General features: G+C 44.2%; 2 protein-coding genes and 1 non-coding gene across 21 annotated transcripts in view; 1 reads left to right on the forward strand and 2 right to left on the reverse strand.

Annotated features, from left to right (window-relative positions):
- The window catches only part of tdp1 (tyrosyl-DNA phosphodiesterase 1), a 24,655-nt gene extending 21,362 nt beyond the window's left edge, over window positions 1-3,293 (reverse strand). The window contains exons 1-5 of one of the 2 annotated variants that reach the window (XM_027157109.2): window positions 3,099-3,293; window positions 1,870-2,477; window positions 1,723-1,766; window positions 884-939; window positions 409-505 (exon numbers count right to left, since the gene is read on the reverse strand). In XM_027157109.2, the coding sequence (XP_027012910.2) occupies window positions 409-505; window positions 884-939; window positions 1,723-1,766; window positions 1,870-2,476 (804 nt within the window). In that variant the 5' untranslated portion in view covers window position 2,477; window positions 3,099-3,293. Of the gene's footprint in view, window positions 1-408; window positions 506-883; window positions 940-1,722; window positions 1,767-1,869; window positions 2,478-2,601; window positions 2,849-3,098 lie in introns of those variants that run through there. The other variant, XM_027157110.2, reaches the window with a different exon arrangement.
- A 302-nt stretch (window positions 3,294-3,595) lies between these two features.
- Window positions 3,596-23,442, forward strand: part of efcab11 (EF-hand calcium binding domain 11) — a 55,402-nt gene continuing 35,555 nt past the window's right edge. Inside the window, exons 1-6 of one of the 18 annotated variants that reach the window (XM_047821455.1) lie at window positions 3,601-4,110; window positions 5,055-5,150; window positions 5,390-5,471; window positions 10,317-10,418; window positions 14,305-14,395; window positions 18,249-19,216. In XM_047821455.1, the coding sequence (XP_047677411.1) occupies window positions 4,030-4,110; window positions 5,055-5,150; window positions 5,390-5,471; window positions 10,317-10,418; window positions 14,305-14,395; window positions 18,249-18,357 (561 nt within the window). In that variant the 5' untranslated portion in view covers window positions 3,601-4,029 and the 3' untranslated portion in view covers window positions 18,358-19,216. Of the gene's footprint in view, window positions 4,111-4,770; window positions 4,819-5,054; window positions 5,151-5,389; window positions 5,472-10,316; window positions 10,419-14,304; window positions 14,396-14,649; window positions 14,946-14,966; window positions 17,234-18,248; window positions 20,973-23,442 lie in introns of those variants that run through there. The other 17 variants (XM_047821458.1, XM_047821460.1, XM_027157055.2 and 14 more) reach the window with 17 other exon arrangements.
- On the reverse strand, window positions 4,740-4,812 carry trnak-uuu. Its single transcript has one exon. It is a non-coding gene; the product is annotated as a tRNA-Lys (tRNA).

The following is a 23,442-nucleotide window of genomic DNA, read 5'->3' on the forward strand; positions in this document are numbered from 1 at the left end:
GTCACGTCACGTGACGTCACGTGAAAATCAAAAATTAGCACAACATGGACATGTGACATATCAAAACACTCAGCACAATGAGTGGAACTCATGTCTCATGTGTATTCTGATGTCTCCACTAGCCTCCAAATGTTTTGGCACCCTAGCTTTCTGTCCACTTGGCTCCAAAAGTAACACCCTAAACACCCTAGCAACCGAGTGCCGAGATTTGCCACGTGCAAGCACCATTCACATTTTCTTCAGGAAATGTACATTCTAGTTGTTATTATTATTCATACCCATTAAACTGGACAAAGATTTATTAGAATACAATTAAACCCAGGGAGTGGACTTTTCTAAACCATTTTAAACTACACCTATAACGAGTGAAGAGAAAAGTATAAACAGCGTCTGTGTTAAAGAGTTTACCTGACAGAATCGGATGTGGGTGTAGGGCTGAGCCTGCTGCATGAGGCGAGCCTTCGACTCCCGCTTCTCTCCGTGCACGATCGTTACGGGATTGTTCCTAAAACAGAGCAAATATATCTGAGATACCAAAATTGACCTTAAATAAAAGACTTTAGTGCCTCAAACCACAAATTCAAATGTGAGCCGTATTCATTTTGGTAATTAATGAGCCAAAAATGGTCAAAAAAGCTCTTAGGATTCTGTCTAAATCCCAGACACGACTTAGCCGTCAGGATGAGCGTTAATAAAGGACGCTCGGGTGACTTTAGTATTTATCTATGTGAGTTAAAAGTGGGGCAGAAAACAGAGCAGGTTTCTTTTTAATAGAAATAAGATAACTGAATCGATACAGAATCCATCATTAAGTCAAATAATAAATGGCTTTAATCTGTTTTTAAATCCTCCCTGGTGAACAGTGTGTAACGTTCACACTTACCTGAACTCAGGAGGATATTGTTGCACCATCCATGGAATATCAAAGCAGTAGTTAAACTGAAAGGACAGAAAAAAAAATCTATAAAAGTTTCAGATGGGGCTGTGACAGTGTGTGTGTGTGTGTGTGTGTGTGTGTGTGTGTGTGTAAAGCGATCATTGCTGAGTCTTCTTTTCACTCATGAGGGTGTGAATGATATTATAGGAACTATATGTGTGTAACGTACGTTATTATGTCGCTTTGTAGAACATTCTGTTTTCCTATTTAAGCTTAGACAAAAATTTACTCTGAAGAAAGGTTTAAATCGGTGTACCGACTGGCCTTACGGGTTGTCCCGCAGCCCCGCCCCCAAAATATACAAAATCAAAAAACCTTTTACAACATGGACACGTGACAGAACAATGAGGGGAACTTCCTCACGGGTATTCTGATGATGTCACGTGATGATAAAAAATTTGCCCAACATGGACATGTGACATATCAAAACACTCAACTTCCTAGAGAGTATTCGGATGACGTCACATGCTCGTCTCCACTTACCTCCAAATGTTTTGGCACCCTAGCTTTCTGTCTACTTGCTTCCAAAAGTATCACTGACCCTTTTGTCCACTCACCTCCAAAAAGCACAGGCCTTTGCGAATACTTGCATCGTCAAAGCCAACATCAAAGTTTGTCACGACAAACTTTAAAAATCTAGTTGTTGATGTGAAGTTATTCACCCAGGCAGAAAAGCATTTCTGTATTTTTATAGTTTGGTAAAATACCAGAAGTTAAAGTGATGTGCATTTCATCTCCAGTCATTAACACACCGCAGTGCGAGCGACGTAAAAACAGAAACGTACCTGGACGGATTCCTTTAGCGTGCCAAACATGGGGGAAAGTATTTCTGTTGAAGGAAGGAGGAAAAAAAATCAGTAAATCAATAAATGTAACCAAGCACGGCTTAAATACACATAACCCGAAAGTGATGTGTAGTATTTATGATTCACCTTTAATGTGCAAGGCTCCGGTGTTGTACTTCTTTTCTATCCCTGTGACTTTGTTTAAATAAAAACGGTACGTATCGTTCGTGGTGTTTAAGTTTGCCTCAAAGAAATCGCTGGGTTCGTCTTTGTAATAATTTTCACCATGTGGACTCGGGGGCCGATTCCTCTCGGGCTTCTTCTTCGGAGGACTTGAGCCTGGTGGTTTGGGTTGGGGTTTGTTTTTAGGGGCTGATGAGGAGGCTCTGTTGTCATCATCATCACTGCTGGAGAGGTTCCAACCTCCCTCATCTGTCTCTCTCTTTCGCTTCAGTGCTGCAGAAGGACTGCTGTCGTATTTAACCGGATTACTCTGATGGAGGCGTGAGGCTTGTCGAGCCTCAGAGCCCATGGCAGGGACAGACGTTTTTTCAGTCTCGAGCTTCACGTTGTTTTTTTTCCTTGGCTCAGATTTAGGCTTTAACACTGTACTAACTGGGCTGGCTTTGGGCTCTGGATCAGGCTTAATGTTCTTTAAGTGTTCCTGTATGTTTTTCGGTGGTGTTGGTGGTATGACATTATCGTCATCATCTTCACTGTCAGACAGCGTCCACTTGCCGTGTTGGCTCTCCATTCTGTTCCACAGCGGAAGCAAGAAGTCATTTAATACATTTTGACTAACAAAGTGCTCTAACCTTTAATAGATGGTCTGATTATTTAGAGGTTATTACACTACAGAGATGTTAATAACACACTTACAGGAGCAGATCCCTTAGATAGATGAAGGTTTAAATGGTTTGGCAGTAAAAATATCCATTCATCTATTCATACACTTTCATTAAAATAGAATGTACTGACTGCGTAAAATTATGTTGATTCAGTCACACACAAGAGAGTCAAGCATTTAAACCTGAACCGACTCTATGTTGATACAGACGTTCTACTGGTTTCTTCTTTCTTACGTTTGTGTGTGAGTGAGAGAGAGAGAGAGAGAGAGAGAGACCGACCAAAAAGACTTTTTGTCTTAATTTCCATAAAATAACAAAAAAAATCCTTCGAATCGATTCCCGGTCAATTACCTAAAAGAACCAAATAGAAGAGTCGACTCATTGGAGAACGACTCGTTATCTGTCTGTGACACAAAAAGCCTTTTAGTTCCACAGCATCAGTTCTGTACTTAAAGAGTTTTCTAAACTTTAACGCTAAAATAAACAACATTGTTTTTGTAACTTAGTTCATCAACAACAGTCACTTACTCTGGTGGGAATGTGCAGATTAACTGTTAGAACAAGATCAGAGTGAAAAAAGAACAGATAATAATGCACATGTCTGATAGTCCATGGAGTAAAAATCTGAAATTAATCATTTTGCATCATTTTCTTCACATTTAATGTCCAGTGCACGTTGTAGAAAACATCAATGAATGCACTGTGAATACCGCGAAATAACCCCCATCAAAATAAAAAATATATTTTTAAATAATAAAAATCGTCTCATGTAAATAAAGTAATAAATAAAAACAAGAAATGAAAAATGAATGTTAAAAAATCTGTAATAGATAAAGCGTGATGAATGAACTCCCCTGGACGAAAATCTGATATTTGTAAATAAAACAAATGATTTATTTAAACCAGGTTGTAATCGGACTTTTATTATCTTGTGTGTGACTTAACGCCTTTGTAGCAAACTTCACTTCATTCTCTTCGCTGCTACTTCTCTATACAGGCTCGATCCCAATCGGCTCCTGGTTATAAACCAGGTGCCCTACGTAGGGGTCTAGTGAGTGTGTGGTTTTACACGACATGTAGTGCACTAATGCAGTGAGCAGACGCCATTTTGGATTCGGTGTCATTTGGAGTGTCTCGTTAGCAGCTTTAATATAAATCAAGATAATTAAACGATGTTTGACGGATTTTATAAAATGGTCTCACAGAACTACATTGTTTGTCTTTTTTTTGTTGAGACGCTGAATCTGGATAAACGTCACCCGCCGTTTGATTGGCTGTAAAGTGTTTACACCCTACATAGTGCACCACTGTAGTGACCAGAGTAATATACTACATTTAGACGCGAGCCGTGCCAGTTGGAGGCGCTCGTGCGCACCTACGCATTACCATGGAAACCTTTAAAGCCTAGCGTATAAACAGACAGCTAGCATGTAGCATGTAGCTTATAGCGTAGGAAGTAATGTCTGTTTGTAGCGGCGCTGCGTTTAGTAGGAATGAGGATAGAAAAGTGACAGCAGGTGACAGGAAGAGGTTTGTTTCGGTAAGATTGTCTACAGCTCAGATAAAATGCTGCTAAGTGTATTAGCTTCTGAAATATAAGTAAGGTACACAGATAACTAACTGTGTTAACTAGATAGCTTACTGTGTTAACTAGATAACTTACTGTGTTAACTAACTGTGCTAACTAGATAACCCAGATAACTAACTGTGTTAACTAGATAACTAACTGTGTTAACTAGATAGCTTACTGTGTTAACTAACTGTGCTAACTAGATAACCCAGATAACTAACTGTGTTAACTAGATAACTAACTGTGTTAACTAGATAACCTAGATAACTTACTGTGTTAACTAGATAACCCATATAACTAACTGTGTTAACCCCGATAACTAAATGTGTTAACTAGATAACCTACTGTGTTAACCTACATAACTAATTGTGTTAACTAGATAACCTAGATAACTAACTGTGTTAACCTAGACATTGTACACAATTCTGTTTTCAAGCATCTCTGTTTTAATACGTATTGAATTATCAACATGCATAAAGTCCATGAAGTATATGTTATAAACTGACACATCTGTCACATCTGGGTTTATCTGTAGTGCAATGTCTTATATTTCCGACGTTTTGATGTCAGTTTAAAAATACAAATAAAAAGTGTGTTTCCGCCCGAACAGGGACTTGAACCCTGGACCCTCAGATTAAAAGTCTGATGCTCTACCGACTGAGCTATCCGGGCTCACGGGTGTGTGTCCACCACAGGGCCTGGAAATTATTTACACATATTATTAGTGACACGTTTCATATAAAAATGTATCGTGAGATTATGAATACTGAAAACACGTTTAATTTTAGATGGGTTTTATTCATTCGTGTCCCTTCATTATATCAGAATACGACCTAGAAAGTTTATTTTTCTGTTGTGCTTTTATTTGGGGGCAGGTTTAATACTTTTAAATGTTTTTTTGCCTCTGTGTTTAGGTTTTTAAACAGTGTGATGTGGAAAAGAAGGGCTACTTGTCCAGAGAAGATCTTAAGGTGGCAGTTGTTATGCTTTTCGGATATAAACCTTCAAAGGTAATTCCTAGTGCAGCCGCTAGATGGAGACATTGCGCTAGTTAACAATTTGACACAGCGCTTTTTTTTAAATGATCAAACCATTGTGTTAATCTTACTTACATGGATTTGCATGGAATCTTACATGTAAATCACTGCCACAAACTAGATATTCTTTTTCAAGTCTCTCTCTCTCTCTCTCTCTCTCTCTCTCTCTCTCTCTCTCTCTCTCTCTCTCTCTCTCTCTCTCTCTTAATTAGTCAGAAACCAGTATGATGATGGAGGCTGGTGTGGAGCCAAACTGCCCAGGTATGATGATGAGCAGGTCATGTCTGATTACAGGTGAAGTGTGAGTGCGTTTCAGACCTCTACAGGGGTTCGATCAAAAAAAAAAAAAAGTAAAAGTGTGAATATTTCGACTCCTTATTTGTTATGCCGGTCTTGACATAGATGTGCAGTGTGTGTCAGTGGCTCAGGCGTCTCCCGAAGACCACGTCCATTACCGTTTTCATCATAACGTCTCGACTCACTAAGGTGACTCATCTCCAGCCAAGCCCTGGGCATGATACGTGAAATTTTCTCCTGATTTTGACAGAGGAAACCACGCTTTATGCATACCACTTAAGGGAAATGAAAGCTTGATTTGATTTCGTGTAATCCTTTTTTACACGTTGCCACGAATGAAAGGACCCCTCACAAAAAAAAAAAAAGGCAGGAAATAGTTTTGGCGTGAAACATGCCATTTGACAGACAGCAACGCCGAAGAAAAGAGGGTTGGCAAGCCGGTTTTTAAGGCGAGACATTAAACGGTTGAAGACCTAGATTAGTAAGCAATTTGTCTCTTGTTTTACGCCACGAGCAAATTGCTTTTGTATACTGCCCCACAGGAAAGCACGAGATAAATTAGTTAAAGTGGCTTGCTCGCAGTGATGAAATACTCCAGCGTTAAATCTTGCTCAGAGCAAGCAGCGTATTAAATTGCCCCTCTTCTGAATTTCATGTGATTACTAAATTAGTGATGGCAGGAAGGCAGGAAGGAGTGGGTTTCTGGTCGTAACGGGGAAGGATTGGCGAGACCGAGCAGCAGGTTCCCTCCGGCAGACTTTCTGAGAGAATAGAGGCCGCTTGAATAGAGGCGCCCGAGCCGTGCTACAACGCCGTCTCCGACTAGCCCACTCACTCCGTTCCTTTATCTCACTTTCCCTTTCTCTAGATCGAGTAGACAATGGCGTGCGAGAGGCACTGAAGTTTTTTTTTTTTTTTTTTTTTAATAAAGCTGTCTGGTCGTCGTCGGGAGTTTAAACACCTCAGTGTCAGTGCCGGTTTGAGAAACAGTCCACTTTACACCACAAGCTGGATAATAAGGAGATGAAGCAGGAAAGGACCGAGTGCCGCGGTGGTGTGATGGAGTCGAGCACAAAGAGCAGAGTCATAACCATAAAGCGGTGACGAACAAAGTCTCTCCGTTCTCTTTCGCCACGACACTTTGTCAACATGCAGCAGTTTTTAATTTACTTACCATCAAACATCTAAAAAAACTCCTTTATTTCCTTTATCGCTTACGTTACAGCAGATATCAACGATCTCTCCATCGCTCTTCTCGTTCTCGCCAATAAATCTAGAGCTTGTTACGGAGTCGAATGTATTATCAGTTATATTAGCAAAAAAAACCAAAAAAAAACAACAAACGCCGTTCTTCCGGCACACAGTCTCTTAACAGTAAGCTTTGGTTGCTAGGCAACATAGCAGGAAAATCTGAAGGCATTTCATGGACAGATCTTTTATGCCTCAATGTTTTCCAGAATTTTTGATCTTCTCTGTGCTGAATTTTGTAGCGCAAACACCTCGGTGACTTTTGGACGAGATTATCCGCCCCGTCCGATCCTTTCTCCGTGTTTCCTCTTGTATAAAGACAGGATAGAAAGCTCTCATATGGACCTGGGGTTCGAGGAACGTTATGTAGTGTCCACTAGGCACAAGCGTAAAAGATTCATTGCCTTAAACCCTGGCACAATGAACCCTGGCTGCTGAGCTAATCAGACTTTAGAAACGAAAGTCTCTGTTTTATAAAGTGTAGTAAGCGATTAACGTCGTGTTTACAAGAACAAACACCGGCAAGATTTTAACCAGTAACTAAACAATATCTGGGGTCACGGTGGCTTAGCGGTTAGCACGTTCTCCTCACACCTCCAGCGTTGGGGGTTCGATTCCCACCTCCACCTTGTGTGTGTGGAGTTTGCATGTTCTCCCCGTGCCTCGGGGGTTTCCTCCGGGTACTCCGGTTTCCTCCCCCGGTCCAAAGACATGCATGGTAGGTTGATTGGCATCTCTGGAAAATTGTCCGTAGTGTGTGAGTGTGTGTGTGCCCTGTGATGGGTTGGCACTCCGTCCAGGGTGTATCCTGCCTCGATGCCCGATGAGGCACAAGTTCGGAAAAGCGGTAGAAAATGAAGGAATGAACAATATCTTCTCAGTGGTTTCTTTTCCTATTGAATGTCATAATACCAAAACTTTCACGACACTTTAAGACACTTAGCTTCCAAATCCCGCTCACGATATTTTGCATATAAATTCCTGCCGGAAATCCACTCCTGCAAACATCGGCTTTATTTTGCAGATGGAGTTATTTAGCGCGGCTTTTGTTTAAACAGCCGCCCGCCCACCCGCCAAGGGACGGCGCAGACTCGACAACCGCACGGCTTTACCGGAACACCGCAGCTGATTAGATCAAAAGCTCTACATATGTAGCTCTGAAAGATCTGTAAGAAGAAAAAACAACACTCATCTCATTTATATTCCAGACTCATCAACAGCATCAGCGACATCCATAAAATAATGTTTACGCTCTAGCAGCTAACCTGCACGGCTGAAGCGCGGAGACGAGGACGGACGCCGAATAAGAACGAGCAGAGACGTCCGTGGCACTGCACCGTATGCGTGTTTGTGTGTTTATACTGTGGATGCAGTGGATCAGATGATGATGTTAACGTGGAACGGAGGTCTGTGTCACACAGGGTCTAACAGAGATAAGTGGCTACTTATGAAGGAAAACTCAGTGCCACTGAATTCTCATATCTGATTGGTTAGAAGGATGTAGCGGTTTACCGAAGACGTTACTGAACACGTCCCCACGTCAGGGTGTGCTATAGAAACGAGAAGGTTTTAGAGCATGGACATCATAAACGTAAACCCGCGATTAAGTGTGAAATTGTGCTTTAAACATGGAAGGATGCACAATATCATGTTGTCATATCCATTCATTCATTCATTCATTCATTCATTCATTCATTCATTCATTCATTCATTTTCTACCGCTTATCCGAACTACTCGGGTCACGGGGAGCCTGTGCCTATCTCAGGCGTCATCGGGCATCGAGGCAGGATACACCCTGGACGGAGTACCAACCCATCACAGGACACACACACTCTCATTCACTCACACACTCACACACTCACACACTACGGACAATTTTCCAGAGATGCCAATCAACCTACCATGCATGTCTTTGGACCGGGGGAGGAAACCGGAGTACCCGGAGGAAACCCCCGAGGCACGGGGAGAACATGCAAACTCCACACACACAAGGTGGAGGTGGGAATCGAACCCCCGACCCTGGAGGTTCGATTCTCAACGTTGAGCCACGTGCTCAGGTTTAGCTCTTGTTTACAAACGACAAGTCCCGAACGTCCTAAAATGTCTTATAAGTGTGACATCAGTGACAAAAAGTGGGCGTGGTTTGAGGCAGAGATTTATAGAAAAAGCTTTGTGTGTGTCAGCCTGAAGAAACCGTACACTCGCTTTGTGTAGGTTTGATGTTTTCTTTTTGATTTTATTTATTTATTTATTTATTTATTTATTTATTTAATAACTGTTCCTTTAACAAAAGGTCAGAGTGAGGTTTGCCCAGTGCAGTCATATGCACCATTAAAGGAAAGCTGACACCCTGCACTTTAACCTCACAGCCACGGTTTCATTTCGAATCCAACACGCCGGACTACAGAGAGAACGAAACCGCAATCACGTCAGCGTCCAATCTTACAGACCACATCGTACGTCATCTATCATGTCTCATATGTATGTGAAGTGACAGGCTGAGTGTGTTGAGTCACGCTGCAGAGGAGAATAGAAGGATTGCGCTGGGGAGGGTAGAAGGGGGGGGGGGGGAGGAGAGGAGTTCAGAGAGGAGCCCAGACCACCCAGCCGACACCTCCCTGTGACGGATGAGCCCTGTATCTGAGGGAATGGCAGTCAGCTGCAGCTCCGTCGGCTTTCTCCTCAACAGCACCGTATGAAAGGGTGAGACGGATGTTTAAAGAAGCCCCCACAGATTTCTCTCTTTCACTTTCCATTCCTGTTTTGTGGAAAACACTAGTAAAAAAAAACAACAACAAAAAAACATAGACCAAGAGCTCGTGTCGAACAGACACACTGCCGTTTAACTAAAACAGCTCGTTACTTCCTGAAATATTCCTGCATTAGAAATCTACATGATTAGAGGAGCGATATCCACCACCTCCCTCTGCGATGTCCTTCAAACCTCCCGAGGCTACCGCTGCCCTAATTCTCTCAGCGTCAGAAGCAGCACAGGCCAGGAGAGGATGGGCTTTTTATCAGTCATTAGAATAATCCTTACACATCTCTCACAGATGCTTACTTTTGTTTCTGCCGAATATTCGCTTTTATCGTTCAGCTTCCAGGTAGAAAGTGTTTTTTTTTTTGTCATGTTAATTAATGTCATTATATTTTGATATTATTATTATTATTCTTTTCTTTTTTTTTTAAGTATCATGATACGCCTAGACTCGTATCTGTTAATTAATCGCTCCTCGTCCCAAACCGTACTGTACCGCTGTCGATGCAGCCCACCCCGAAGAGCTCAGCGAAACCCAGCGTACACTCGGTGTTTCCCGAAAAACGCTGTCTAGAGCCTCGCAGTCAGGCTTTTTCATCTCAATAACAGCACTCAGAGAAAAATGACTACCCTGCAGGCAAGAAGGAGACGTATTACTCCTTTAAACACAGTGCCTTCAGATGACTGCCATGTAAAGGAAGTACAGGCACTTTTGAGGAGAGCTCTGTAATAAACCTGGCTTCTCTCTCTCTCTCTCTCTCTCTCTCTCTCTCTCTCTCTCTCTCTCTCTCTCTCTCTCTCTCTCTGTCTCTCTCTCTCCCTCTCTTTCTCAAAGGGGTCCCTTTGGAGCACTTTGTGTCTCTCATGAGGAGGAAGTTACCAGCAGGGGATCCATACGAGAAGACGAGACAGCTCTTCAGCGCATTTGATCTACACTGTATGTTCCTGCTCCACGTCTCTCAGAACCTCTCGCTCCGTCCTCCGTGTTGGTTAAAGAAATTATCCATTTTTCAACCGCACCAGTAGCGCAGCCGGAAACGGCGTGAACGTCTGGCCGCTTTAAGACATTAAAAAAAACGTTTTAACGAAAGTCTAAGCGAAGGGTTCGCTGTCAGAAGACATTCGTTTCTGAAGTGTTTCTTTATTCCTCTTATACCGCAGCAGTTTGCCAACGATTTCGTTTTCTGTCCGTAGCGTGATGTCATGACGACGCCTTTATAGTTTAACGATGTGGAACGTTCACCAGTCTACGCAGTCCGTGGTTCAGTCTGTGTTAGCAAACTAACAGGCTAGCAAGCTAACAAGCTAACACTACTTGCAGATTTCTGGATTGTTTTGCAGGCAAAAAATAACGTAGCTACAGTTTTTTTGCTTGTATGAGCAAGAACAAATTGCGACAGTTTATTTAATGGGTGGACTTTAAAATATATGTATATATATAAATATATATGTGTGTATTTTTTCCCCTACACAGTCTGTGTTTCTATGGCTCTCGCTTCCTCGAACCGTCTGTCGATCTTCTCCTCGCGGTTTAATTACAGCACACCGAACGTATTTTACGTGTTACAAAAGTGAACTTTTTTTTTTGCTTCGTTCGTCAGTCTCGTACGGGTCCTCAAGCGGGGCATTCACTAAATTCCAGGGGTTTCGTTATCACGACGTAAAGTGGGCGTGTTTCCGGAGGTCTAGGAAAAACGCCCTCTTTCGGAAAAAAACAGAATACTACAAAGGACAAAACAGTCATACATACAGTTAGATTTATTTTAGAAAACAAATAAACAACCAAAAACTACGGTTAGGGTTAGAGTTAGGGTTAGATGATCAAATAGGCCACGCCTACCCGATGATGCAATATCTGTTACACTGTTCTGAAATCCCTGGAAATAATAAGTGCATCCCCTTCGAGCGCAGTTAGCTCTTGCATTAGCTAGCCTCTTTAACGTCTTTAAATAGCTCCTCTTTTTCTACTCAGGCCCTTTTTTTAAAACACCGCATTTCTTTGTTTATTTTATCAGCGTTCTCAAAGTTTTTTTTGCTCTCTAAATGAAGTCATTATCTGAAATTAATAGCCTTTGGAATGAAGGAGTTGTGGAGGACAGGAGGGTGAAATAGCTCGTGCAGTCTCACTGGATCGTCTCCACCTCCGTAGAAGCCTTTGTTGGGTTTTCCAAAACGCAGCATAAAAACATATAAATAACTAATTAAATTGTGTTTCTGAATTTATCCCAGCGAGTAGGATGGAGAGAGGAAAGTGAGAGTGATCGAATCTGGATGGTCTGCGGATGTTTCGCATGAACCTGGCTGACCATCGTTAAGGAGCATCACATTGTTTTTGCTCCATCCTCTCTGGAACATCTCCCTTCTCGCTGTCTTTAGACTAACTTTGAACATTCCTGCACTCGTTATAGCTTGTCCATTCGTACGACACGTTAAAGGCCGGATCGGTCCGGACGTTTCTCTTAAACCCGACGACATCCTTCACAAATTCCAGCAATGAAACACGTGCTCATTTCGGAACCTTCAGAGAACCATCCAAGCATCAGAACAGTGACTTCAACCAAAGCGACTGACTGTACCTTTAAATCTATAGAAAGAAAACTGACTATCAACAAGAACCGAAGCTGGTTTGAGGTGTTGATTTGAAATGAGATCGCTAGTGAACCATCAAATTCATCTGAGGGGCCAAATTACTTCGCAGGAGTTCATTCATCCTTTCTTTGAATTATTAGCGAACTGAAATTGAGCTCATTTAAGAACAGAGATTAAGAGTCTGCGTTGAACTTTTGGAAATTAGACTTTTTTTTAAAACTTTTTGTCAGCAACTAAATTTAGCTCTGCAAAAAAGAAAGAACAACAACAACAACAACAGTGAACCCACTATTATAGGATGATGGATATATTTTTATATTTTATACATTGCTTGGAGGGGGGGGCACGGTGGCTTAGTGGTTAGTACGTTCGCCTCACACCTCCAGGGTTGGGGGTTCGATTCCCGCCTCCGCCTTGTGTGTGTGGAGTTTGCATGTTCTCCCCGTGCCTCGGGGGTTTCCTCCGGGTACTCCGGTTTCCTCCCCCGGTCCAAAGACATACATGGTAGGTTGATTGGCATCTCTGGAAAATTGTCCATAGTGTGTGAGTGAATGAGAGTGTGTGTGCCCTGTGATGGGTCGGCACTCCGTCCAGGGTGTATCCTGCCTCGATGCCCGATGATGCCTGAGATAGGCACAGGCTCCCCGTGACCCGAGAAGTTCGGATAAGCGGTAGAAAATGAATGAATGAATGAATACCTTGCTTGGTCACACGTGAGACGTCGAGGAAACGGACGTTTGTTCACACTGCAATGTAAGTGAGAAACAGGAACTTAACTAAAAATGTAGTGTAACATTAACTGCTGTGGTATAAGAGGAATAGACTATTTCTGGACATCAGGGTCGTAACAGAAACCCAGATTGTTTTCTTCTTCTTAAATTTTTGTGATCATTTCCTGTCTAATCAGAACAAAAAAGTATTGAATCGAGATTAGAATCAGAGCAACAACTGCCAGAAAAGCCGTTTAGTTTAAAGTTTATATCACTGCAAAGCGTCTCAATAATTCCATCAGCTCCGGGATAGATTGCCTTTGTTCCTCTGCCAACTAAGCTTAAAACCTCTGTCTGGGTTTTCCGTGCGTGAAGGATCTGACAGCACGCCAAGGCCGACGAGCCCTCCGCTGTCTCCAGCTCGCCTGCCGCAGCTGCATGAGGTGTTTGAAGGCTTCGTCAGCTCTGTCACCTCGTCCTTGTCTTCAATGGGAACAAATTGAGGGGAAAAGCACGCTTAAGTGTGCCGCCTCTATCCTGAGCCGACGTGGCAGCGTGCCCGGTGATGGAGTGTGCTTGGCACCGTCAGAAAACCTGTCATTTTCTCACGCAGGCCCCACCTCTCCATCAAAAGCAGACCACACACACCTTATTGCATTCAAGTCTCTATCCTACCTGAAAAAACACACACCAGGTACTGATTTGCTGGACTGCTCGTTCCTAAGGCAGCTTATAGTGACACCCACAAAAAAAGTCCACAAATAAACAGATAGAAGGAACGATAAGACGTGTGTGTGTTTTCCACTCCACTCAATCGAGGTGACTTGTGATTTTTGCTGATCTCAGTCGGTCAGTCCCGCGAATCGATGTGCACCGCCGTGTTCATTCTCGTCCCTGCGATTCCCAGCTCAGAGCTGCACCGTGATTCCTCATCAGTGCAGCAGACATGCTAAACATATCCCACTTTCAGCTCTGACTCTGGACAACAGCGCTCTAAATCTCCTCAGGGGAGCTATTTCCGGTGAATCAAAGCTCACGTTGGCAGAATGACAAGCTTGGAGACACCAAGAACCTCAATGCTCTCAGGAAGCAGCTCCTCTAAACTCCAGGCCCGAGCCGAGTTCTGTCTCTTTCCATCGACATCTCTCTCAGACAAAGTGCAGGAGAGCAGGAACAAGGGGAAACAAATTTATTCTGGAAATCAGCTGTTTATCCGATATATACGTTTCTACGTTTATTCCTTCTTTTTTCCCCTAAAGCATCTTATACATATTCGGAATTCAGTCCAAGTGTATAGATAAGGCGATTAAAGGGATTAAAGGAACGTGTCCCGATTGGTTGGATGTTGGTGGCCCACATCATCAATTTCTCTACTCAGATATTTTAATAAAGTTACCACAAAGTTCACTAAATATTATAATTAATAATGACTGTTATCTGTAAAGATTGTCCCGGGGTTTGTACTAACAACCTTCCCAGGAAGGCGTGATTTTTTGACTAGTCTCGTTTCGGTTCTTCCTGCAGGCCGTGGGTTCCTGAAGTTGGAGGACTTCAGAAATGTGTTTGCACGTGTGGCTCCTCGCCTGCCTGAGCGCACCGTGCTGGAGGCTTTTCGGTAAGAAAATGCCCAGTTCCTTTGGGAAAGCTTCATTCAGTGTGTAATGTGTTTGTTTCAATGCTTCCGCTGTCCCTGGTCTTACATGCTCACTGCTCGCTGTCATTAAAAGTGAATGCATCGACAATTGATAGATAGATAGATTTCTATATACTGTGTCTATAGGGGAATATGATAATAACTTGTCTTGCTGTGAGTGTTTCTGCATCAATTTCTTTCCACTGTATTCATAACCCGAGCTGCTCTTTCCAAAGCGTGGAGCTTAGGGGTGTGGATCTCTCCTGCTGAGATGATACGTGATCACAATACCATTTAGGAGAGAGGCATTTAAAGCAGCCGGCAAATCGATATTACAGGATCTAGAGCTGTTTCTCTTTAATACAATGTGTTTTGAAAACGACTTTGATGAGTAGAAGACCACTCATCCTTCACAGGATCTGAGAGAGGTTGCACCTGCTTAATTGAGACTGACTCACACACCTACCACAATGAGGTGGAGGTGAGATTCTTTTAACAAAACTTACACACACAACATGACATGCCTGCTGAAATAAAGATTTATTTACTTTAGAAGCACAGACTCCTGCACTGAGACTGATAGACACAGGCCACGCCTCCTGCACCGAAACTGACAGACACAGAAGCCACACCTCCTGCACTGAGACTGACAGACACAGAGGCCATGCCTCCTGCACTGAGACTGACAGACACAGCGGCCACGCCTCCTGCACTGAAACCTTTAGACACAGAGGCCACGCCCCCTACACTGAGCCTGACAGGCACAGAGGCCACACCTCCTGCACTCAGACTGACAGACACAGAGGCCACGCCTCCTGCACTGAAACCTTTAGACACGGAGGCCACGCCCCCTACACTGAGCCTGACAGGCACAGAGGCCACACCTCCTGCACTCAGACTGACAGACACAGAGGCCACGCCTCCTGCACTGAGACCTTCAGACACAGAGGCCACACCTCCTGTACTCAGACTGACAGACACAGAGGCCACACCTCCTGCACCGAGACTGACAGACACCGAGAACATGCCTCCTGCACTGAGACCTTTAGACAAAGAGGCCACACCTCCTGTACTGAGACTGACAGACACTGAAACCACACCTCCTGCACTGAGAATGACAGACACCGAGACCACGCCTCCTGCATTGAGACTGACAGACACAGAGGCTACGCCTCCTGCACTGAGACTGACAGACACAGAGGCCACGCCTCCTGCACTGAAACCTTTAGACACAGAGGCCACGCCTCCTGCATCGATACTGACAGACACAGAGGCCACGCCTCCTGCACTGGTACACAGTGCCATGAATGTTATTTGATAACAGTAAAAAAAACCCCCAAAAAAACAAACCCAGAAATCTATTGATGTAAGTAATAGCAGTAATTTTATTATTTTGCTAATCACAGTGTGTGTGTTCAGCCGTACCATAAATATTGGGTCGTGGGCACCACTCGGAACCTCAGAACGTTCACACCTCTAGCGGAACCTCCTCCTGCGCGCACGCTGCGTGTTCACGCCCATTCCCAACATTTATCACCAAGCCGAGATCCATTACCAAATCCCAGCCAATACGAGTCTCTGAGTGTTTTCTCCCAGTGTGTGTTCAGTGGTGGTTTGTGCTGTCAGGAGGTTTGGGCTGACTGCAAAGTATCTGCAGTTTTTCTCACACATTATTACCACCTCATCGCTGTTCTGGAGAGAGAACGTGAGTGCTGGCTGGAGCGCAGAGAGGCCATGCTGTCTCTTCCCTCTGCGTGAGGAGAAGCCCTGGAAATTCTCTCAGGTGTAACGTGGGTAGGGGACAGAGTATGTTGGAGTGTGTGTGTGTGTGTGTGTGTGTGTGTGTGTGAGCAGATTTAGTGCTGTGGTGGCTGTGACTCATCCACTGCAGTTAGGATACGGTGGTGCAGTCGCTGCTGAGAGCACCATGCTGTCTTCAGAGCCCAGTTACTAAGCAAATGTCTTTCTCTTCTTGAAAACAGTGAGTGTTTAACAGGAGCCACACACACCCACACACACCCACACACACACACACACACCCACACACGCACACACACAGGCAGCATTTATGGAGTTCAGACATACATGCTAAAGACACAGCCCTGTTTTTTTTTTTGTTATTAGCTACAGAATTAACGCGGTCATTATGACAAAATCGCCCCTCATCACCGTCACAGCCGTTCCAGCCGTGACCCATCACACCACTGTGGTTAGTATACGTCCATAAATTCGCATCACGTTCAGCTAGCATGCTGTCAGACAGACCGACCGGAGGTCACACGACGAACAAAATGAAGACGAAGAGCCGGTTTAGGGTTCAGAGTGATTTATACGGACCTTACGATAGCTTATTAAGAACGTTAATTATCCTGGTTCATGTTCATATTTTTTGCAGTTTACACGACATTCAAAATCACATACGCTTTTTGTCCCGTCTGCTGCTTTGCCCGCTCGAGCGTTCGCACTACACTACACTACCTGTGAAGCAGGAAGTCAGAACCCATTTTCAACCTCAGCGCTTTCAATCTGCAAAGTTAAAGAAAACAGCGTCCAGACTTCCGCTTACACACATACGCCTGGTTTTCAATTAGCGCTGCCTTTAATGTGACCAGGGATCGTCGTCTGTACCTGTGGATTCTGTCGACTGTCACATTCAAATATTAGATTTATCACTTTATTTTGTTAAATTTACATTATTATTAATAGGCCAAGTTGTTTTTGACTTTTAACCGAAGTAAACAGTCACTCAGGATAATTACTACAACAACCTCATTGCCTGATATTTGTACAATATATCTTCATTCATTCATTTTCTACCGCTTATCCGAACTTCTCGGCTCACGGGGAGCCTGTGCCTATCTCAGGCGTCATCGGGCATCGAGGCAGGATACACCCTGGACGGAGTGCCAACCCATCACAGGGCACACACACACACTCTCATTCACTCACACACTCACACACTACAGACAATTGTTCCACAGATGCCAATCAACCTACCATGCATGTCTTTGGACCGGGGGAGGAAACCGGAGTACCCGGAGGAAACCCCCGAAGCACGGGGAGAACATGCAAACTCCATACACACAAAGTGGAGGCGGGAATCAAACCCCCGACCCTGGAGGTGTGAGGCGAAGGTGCTAACTACTAAGCCCCCATGCCCCCACAATATATCTTGATAATGTATATCGTACATATATCAGGCATTTATTAATGAGGTGCTTGTAGTAATTATCCTCCATGTATCAGATGTTTGGTGAGCAGGTAGTTGAAGGAGTCTCATCTGTAAGTCCTAACAGCTTCAGTCTGTAATCAGAAACCCTCTTCGGTTCCCTGAGTGTGTGTGTGTGTGTGTGTGTGTGTGTGCGGGTCCCCAGCCAGCAGCAAAAGAAGTACACTCAAAGTCATAACCTTCACGCCACTGTGCCATCTTGTGTTGTCGCCTGCATCACATCACCCTCCTCCTCTTACACGCCATCACCGCTCCTGAAACCCTGGCATGCCGGTCGGTGGCCAGGCAAGAAGGAGAGATAAAATTCTACAGAAAAATAAAGCAAAAAAGCACAAGAAAAGAAGGGAGAGATATGAGGCCTGGATCGACTGTTGTGTTCAGAGTTTATCTGCGTGCCCAGGGCTGTGTTTAGGACAGATTATCACAGCAAAGTGATAAATGAGAGAGCTCACCTCTGGAGGGTGCGCATACCTGTGTGTGTGTGTGTGTGTGTGTGTGTGTGTTTTGTTCATGTGCACTGTGTAGCCTTGGTTTTAAGCGTACACATTTGCAGACTGCAGGAAAAGAGCAACACCCTTGTCCTGTCCTTTTTTATCATAATTATAGCAGAAGAATGGAGCGCCCTGCAGGCTTCACACCATTAGCAGAGAGGCTGGTGCCTCTTTATGCGCAGCAGATTTATGGGCGCGCGCCTGGCGCTCCTGACGAACGTTAACGCCGTCATCGCTTCTCTGCCGCCCGCCTGTTGCCATGGCGACAGCGTACTCCGAGCCAGGGCCCCAACGCACCTTGAGCAGTGCCTGCAGTTGTTTTTTTGTTTTTTTTGTTTTTTTTTTTCTTCCCTTCCCTTTCCTTCCCTTCCCTTCCCTTCCTTCTCCCTTTTCTTCCCCCCCTCTCCCCCGCGTCTTCTCTTTTCTTCTCTTTTGTTGTCGGTGTTTCCAGAGCAACTATCCGTCATCTCCTTTCCATAAATACTTGCTGCACACATTCTTGAGAGAACGGCAAGCTCAGCTTTCGCATTGTCTGCTCCGAACGCTCACAGCTGTAATCAAACCGTGCAGATAGATGTCAAGTGTTGCTGTATTTATCTAAAAAAAACAAAAAAAACAAAAAACAAACAAACACAAAAAAGCTTTGTGCGTTCATTTACACATTTTTCTTTCTTTTTTTTTTTTTACTTCATTTAATCGAACTCATTTGAACAGAACAGCGACGGAATGAAGCCGAAGCTTTGACGACCGAACAAGACGGTATTTTCACGCGAGATCAATTTTCCCTTAATGTTCCTGAGCGAAAGTATTCGCGTCCTTTCATGTTTCCCGTGTCACCCGAACTCCGGTAAACCGAAAGCTCTTATCAGAGTGAAATAATGAAGTAATTATACACAACTCTGAATGTTTCAGCACTTGAGTGTAAAAGATTAGTCAGTTTACCCAAAGACTCATCTAAAACTTCAGCTTCCTCTGCCTTCCGAGTCTCTTTAATCAGCTGAAAGGATTCCTGATGAATATGAGGATTCATTAGCGATCTTAAATTAAACTTCGCTAGCTGTTGCTCTCCTATGAACCACTGGTGGCTTTTTATTTATTTATTTATTTAAAAATAAATAAATAAATAAATAAATAAATAAATAATTCTTCCAAAGTAGTCACGTTCCTCCACCATGTGACGCGGAGCACACGTGAAGCTCCAGGACGTCTCAGACCAGCTCTCTCTGGGAATCGACCCGTTCCGAGTCTCTCCAGCAGTGTCCACTCACACGGGCCTGGAGTAGGGTCGCGATCCAGCACGAGCACTTTTTTTTTTAATGGGAGAGCGAGCGGGAGAGAGACTCCTACAGATCAGCTGCATAATTAGCCTCGCTTGCTCCCAGCGTGAGTGCGTTTACTGCATATTGAGAGTTTGCCCTTTTCTTTTGCCACCATATCAAGGTAATTACATTTCTTTTTGTAGCACCGTGAAAGGAGGCATCACCGGCCTGCAGTTTTACTGCCTGCCCAAAGAAGCTGGGAGTACATAAATCCCTTAAAGTAGCTCTTTCTCTCCCTCCTCCCGCTGACACAGTGAGCTTAATAAAAGCACAATGAGGCAGTCTGAGTGCAGAGTAAACAGCTAATAGTAATGGGAACGTGGCGTTTGGGAGCCGTGTCACTGTTGACAGAGCGCAGTCACGCCCACCTGAGCTCTGCTTTTCTGATTGGCCAGAAGATTAGTTCAATAACTTTCTTTAGTTTTCTTACGTGACGTGACGTGACGTATACTCAGAATTCGGTCTCTGCATTTAACCCATCTAAAGTGCACACACACAGCAGTGAACACACACACACACACACACACACACACACACACCGTGAACACACACCCGGAGCAATGGGCAGCTATTTATGCCGTGGCGCCCGGGGATCAGTTGAGGGGTTCGGTGCCTTGCTAAAGGGCACCTCAGTCGTGGTATTGCCAGCCTGAGACTCGAACCCACAACCTTAAGGTTAGGAGTCAGACTCTCTAACCATTAGGCCACGACTTCCCCCAACTTAACTGCACTAGTGTTATATGTTAACGTTCACCCTTACGCTAAGAACACGTATACACTGAATAAATATTTAACACGTACGTAAGGAGTCTCCAGCGTCGGCGCTCAGTACAGACGCAGGGTTCGGTTTTCCGACCGCTTCGACACGTACCGTATATCTTCGATCGATTTTTCCGACACGTGGAATAAAAGTATAAAGTAGATATTTTTATACGGCAGTGTATTTGCGGTTTGTAATTCTTTTGTCCGTATCGTTCACCTTTCCTAGAACCCTCGAGTCTCAGTTTTGTGGTCGGAGAGCAAAAGAAAAAAAAGTCATTCCTTTTTTTTTGTTCTTTCACCGATTTCTGTCGTAAAGGAAACTCTTTAGAAATGATTGCAGCTCTCAGGAGTCGGCTTTGCTGTTTCGTTTTACACAAACAAGATTTTTGTGTGTGTGTGTGTGTTAGTTTGCCGTCTGGTTCTGCGCTCCTCCGCCGGCTTGTTTTTGATTCAGAGGGAGAAAGTTGGGCGAGGGCAGACTGGGCTAGCAGAGGGTAATGCAGTAATCACATTGGTTCCCCCTGGAGTGGGCGAGAGGGTTAGCAGAGTGCTGCCCTCTGCCTGTGGCGACTCCCCCAGCTGCTGCACTCCAGAAAGCCTGGCTGTCTCACTCACACACACACACACACACACACACACACACACACACACACACACACACACACACACACACACACACTGACACAACATACTACACATCATAGTTGTCACCGTTCTTGTTTAAATATATTTGAATTTCAGTCACTTAAAGCATTTAGTATGTGTTCGCATTTGACATCTTTACTCGATCCGAGCTCGAATGTGATCGGGGTTGTGATGGAGGAGACAGTGGAGGAGATGGTGAGCGAGATGATGGGGTGGTGGAGGAAATGGTGAAGGAAATGATGGAGGAGATGAAGGAATGTATGACAGAGGTGATGGAATAAATGATGGAGGAGATGACGGAGGAGATGATGGGGGGACGATGGAGGAGATGGTAGAATAAATGGTGGAGGAGATGATGGTGGAAATGGTGGAGGAGATGGCGGTGTAAGAGGAGACATCGAAGGAGATGTCCGAGGAGACGGTGGAATAAATGACGGAATGGATGACGGAGGAGATAACGAAAGAGATAACGGAGGAGATAACGGAGGAGATATTGGAGGAGATATTGGAGGAGATGATGAAGTAGATGATGGAGGAGATGATGGTGAAGATGATGGGGGGTGATGGCTGAAATGGTGGAGGAGATGATATCGAAGGAGATGATCGAGGAGACGGTGGAATAAATGACGGAAGAGATGATGGTGGAGAGGATGGGGGATGATGGCGGAAATGGTGGAGGTGTAAGGAGCATCCTACCATGCGTAGTTGCCATGACACCTACTGCATGCAGGAATTCCGATGAATCTTTTTTTTCTTTAATTTATTTCTTTCTTTTTATTCTGTTCCTTTTTTCCGGTGCTTGCGGTTATCAGAGATCTCGTGTGGTAAAAGGCAGACCGTGTTACTTGAAGCGAAAATATAAGTGTCTTTTAAACAGGGCCACGGAGAGGCGGGAGCGTGGCTGTCTGAGGGAGATAGCGGTGGGCTGCTGGGCTAATACAGACCAACAGATACGTCTGAAGCACCACCGATTATTTGTACCGAGAGATCAGTCGTTTCTGTAGGTTTTATTAAAACTGTGGAAACTCCTGAATACTGAAACTGCACATCAGCATACACAATAAGCGTTAGTGTAAAATCTAGTCTGCCTGACGAGCACGATGCTCCCGCGCCCTTTATCCATTTGCCGTATTTATTTCTCCGTCTCCTGCCGTACGTTTGTTTTCCACCTGATGGGATTTGGATACACACACAAGACACCAGATTTCACGCAGCTCCGTTCTAACAGGAAGATCATAAAGCTTCTTGTGTGCCGCACGAATCGGGATCTCCCGGCGTACAGAATTAACACGCGCACGTCAAGATGCTTTTTATCAGAAAGGAGATTATCTGTACAGCTGATTTTGGGGGAACAAATCATTTAGCGCCACTTTAAAAACATCTTTAATGGTAAACACGTCTAGACCGAATTCAGACCGCCTTCACTTTCGTTATACTCATTTTTTTACTACTAAATCTTTTTATTTATTTTTTATGTTGACCACATTGTTAGGTTCTGGATAATTCTGAATAAAAAAATAGAGTAAGAGGAAAAACAGGAGTAAATAAATATGTGAATAATTTCAATACAAATTAATGTTTTTATATTAGGTTATTGGGGGGGGGCACACGCATTCCCGGCTTCACCTTGTATGTGTGGAGTTTGCATGTTCTCCCCGTGCCTCTGGGGTTTCCTCCGGGTACTCCGGTTTCCTCCCCCGGTCCAAAGACATGCATGGTAGGTTGATTGGCATCTCTGGAAAATTGTTCGTAGTGTGTGAGTGTGTGAGTGAATGAGAGTGTGTGTGCCCTGTAATGGGTTGGCACTCCGTCCAGGGTGTATCCTGCCTCGATGCCCGATGACGCCTGAGATAGGCACAGGCTCCCCGTGACCCGAGAAGCTCGGATAAGTGGTAGAAGATGACTGACTGACTGTTACAAGGTGGAGCCTTAAGCTGCCTCCACAGGTGAGATTTCAGGACAGTCAGTAGGCTCCCCGAGACCCGAGAAGTTCGGATAAGCGGTAGAAAATGAATGAATGAATGAATGAATGAATATTAGGTTATTAATGCAAAAGTAGATTTAGTCTTTGTGTATCCTGACATTTCTGTCATGCTGTCCATTCTGACTGTGACACACACACACACACACACGCACACACACACACACACATGCACACACACTCTCCACCAACGTACCATAGTTACGGCATTTCAAGCAAGTATGTGTGTGTTATTTGGAGACTTTTCTTCATCCACCAGAACACAGATGTGTCTTTATTCCATTAGAGTTTGTTGGTTTGCGTGTGTTTTTGTCGGCTCTTGAACCCGCCTTTCATGCTCTCTGGTCACAGGTTCGTCTCGTAACCTTAAAAGTTTCAAGAGAGATGCAGTGGAGCTGTCAACAATCCATTTCAAATGTGTGTGTGTGTGTGTGTACATGTACGTGTGTTTACGCTGCACGTCTTAAAGAGAAATCCCCGAGGTAGGAGACCGCTCTGTCTCCAGATAGCCGTGAGCCTCGTAAGCCTCTGCTTATCGATGATTATTCGTCTCTTGGTGCTACATCAAGATGTTTACTCGGGCCAAAGCCACAAGATGAGCA

Source organism: Tachysurus fulvidraco, chromosome 12, assembly GCF_022655615.1.
Source record: "Tachysurus fulvidraco isolate hzauxx_2018 chromosome 12, HZAU_PFXX_2.0, whole genome shotgun sequence".
Taxonomy (NCBI): domain Eukaryota; kingdom Metazoa; phylum Chordata; class Actinopteri; order Siluriformes; family Bagridae; genus Tachysurus; species Tachysurus fulvidraco.